Below are 2,177 nucleotides of genomic sequence, written 5' to 3'. Positions count from 1 at the left end.
ATATATATATATATATATATATAGAATACATATAAAGAAAATTTCATTGCTCAAATTAGTTGTTTTAATAGTTCATCGAACTTATTTATAGCAGTATCTATTCATTTACCGTATGGTGGTTGAACTGCTAATTGAAGAAGGTTTGCTGTCTAGAGATCAGCAAGTAATAGATTTCCTCAAAGACTACGACGGTCTGATTACACGTAAAAGAAAGGAACGAATGTTAAAAAACAATTAATTTGATTTAACGATGCATATTCCATTTCGTTTAATAAATAATTATTAAAAAAGAAGCCTGGTTCCACCTGAAATTCCGAAGTTCTAAACAAGATTGTGGGAAAATCAGTTATTTTATATTTTATACTACCATTTTATAATATTACTATTTTATACTACTATTTTATAATATTATGCTTTGTATTTTTTTCTTTTTGTAAAGTTTTTCAATTGCATCACGAAATACGAAAAAAAATTACAGGAAGGCATATAAATGCATGTTTTACAGCGTACTTTTACGTGCTTAGTAAAAGGTAATGAAATTTTGCAAGCTTAACAACTTGAGGTTTTTGCCACTGTTCAAAGATATGATTATCCTGAGTTTATACAGCTTCGATTTTGCCGGTTTAGTCCTCCAAAATAATCCTTTTTTTTTTTTCATACTATTTTATAATATTTTCGACTGAATAAACCAAATAAATTAAAAGGGATGCAGTTAATATATATTATATTACTTAAAAAATAAATAATTCAAAATAGTGTTGTGATCCTTTTGAAATTGAGGAAATTAGGAAATTATCAATAGTAAAAATTCAGTTTATGTTTATTAATAATTCACTATGCATATTTCCTTTTTTCTTTATTGATGAAGTCAAATATCTGTGGTTTTTTTTTTGTTTTTAAAGCTAATTTTGTAATGTTTACGCAAGGAGATGTAAAATAAGAGGGGCCAATTGCAAGCCTAGACAAGTTTCAAACATGTTTAGATATAAACCTCCATAAATTGACTTGGGAAGGTGTTACAACATTCATGTGATAGTTCCCAAGATCAGTGGAATGATAAATCATATAATAACTAACTGCATTCCTTCATTCCTTTTGATTTTACACTGGTTTGCAATAACAGCACTCATGTATGCAATGGCTGCGACCTTCGCACCTGGTCTCATGCAACAGTATTGTTTATTGCAAACCGGTCTGTTCTTTTATAGTTGTTCAAGCATTTTAAAGTTCCCATCTTTTGGCTTTGTTAACTTTTAATTTCAAAAACTATTATCTTGCTCAAAGATTAGCTGTAACAAGTGCTTAAGGGTTTGAGTATTTCCTCAAGCGTTATCATTTTCACGCCATCACAAACATCCTATGTGAACTTCTGTAGGAAATAACACATCACATTCTATATAACTTTAAATCTCCTCTATCATCGCGTTGCATCATTCAATCAATGCTTAAATTGTGTTTTCAACGCTTCTTGTACGATGCGTTTTTCATTATGTTTATTTCTCGTTCCTTCCATAGAGACGATCTTGTTTCAATCCATATTGATAAAAATTGTGTTGTTAGGAAGTAACAAGCTTTAAAGGACACCAAGAAATGAAATTGTGGTGCCGAATTGTGATCAGAAAGTGATAATTAATATAACTGCTCATGTAGCAGAAGAAAATCAGAATATAAGTCACTTAATTTGAACGATTCCTAACTTCAAGAATTACTCAAGGTTATTATATGCCTTTTGCAATGAATGATTCCAAAACTTGCAGTCAAATGAACTCGTTTTCTTGAATAAAACTAAAAATTTACCAGCCGAACATATAGATATATGACTGGTAAAGTAAGCATACGTTTGCTTTATCAGTTGCATGTGTGCATGTTATGGTTAACAAAATAACATGAAACGTGCTTCACCGATAAAAAAAAAAAAAAACATTTATCAGAATAATATTCCATTTTGCTTACTAGTAGATAAGTGGTGACAATAATGATAATGAACTTTTTGAAAAATAACAAACGTTTAACCAAGTTGCGATGTTGACATATTTCTTATTCTCAAATCGTTATTTCGAAGAAAGCTATTTTTCTTTATATATATATATATATATATATATATATATATATATATATATATATATATATATATATATATATATATATATATATATATATATATATATATATATATA

General features: G+C 28.2%; 1 protein-coding gene across 1 annotated transcript in view; it reads left to right on the top strand.

Moving 5' to 3' along the window:
* The window catches only part of LOAG_14458 (protein-tyrosine phosphatase), a gene marked incomplete at both ends in the record, with an annotated part of 3,714 nt that extends 3,476 nt beyond the window's left edge, over positions 1-238 (top strand). The window contains one exon of the mRNA XM_020448812.1: positions 92-238. Coding sequence (XP_020301070.1) covers positions 92-238 — 147 coding nt within the window. The remainder of the gene's footprint in view (positions 1-91) is intronic.
* Between the last annotated feature and the right edge of the window lie 1,939 nt (positions 239-2,177).

The sequence above is a fragment of the Loa loa genome (genome assembly GCF_000183805.2).
Source record: "Loa loa unplaced genomic scaffold supercont3.33, whole genome shotgun sequence".
In the NCBI taxonomy this organism is placed as follows: domain Eukaryota; kingdom Metazoa; phylum Nematoda; class Chromadorea; order Rhabditida; family Onchocercidae; genus Loa; species Loa loa.
The sequence above is the reverse complement of the archived record's forward strand: the minus strand, read 5'-3'. Positions and strand labels throughout refer to the sequence as shown.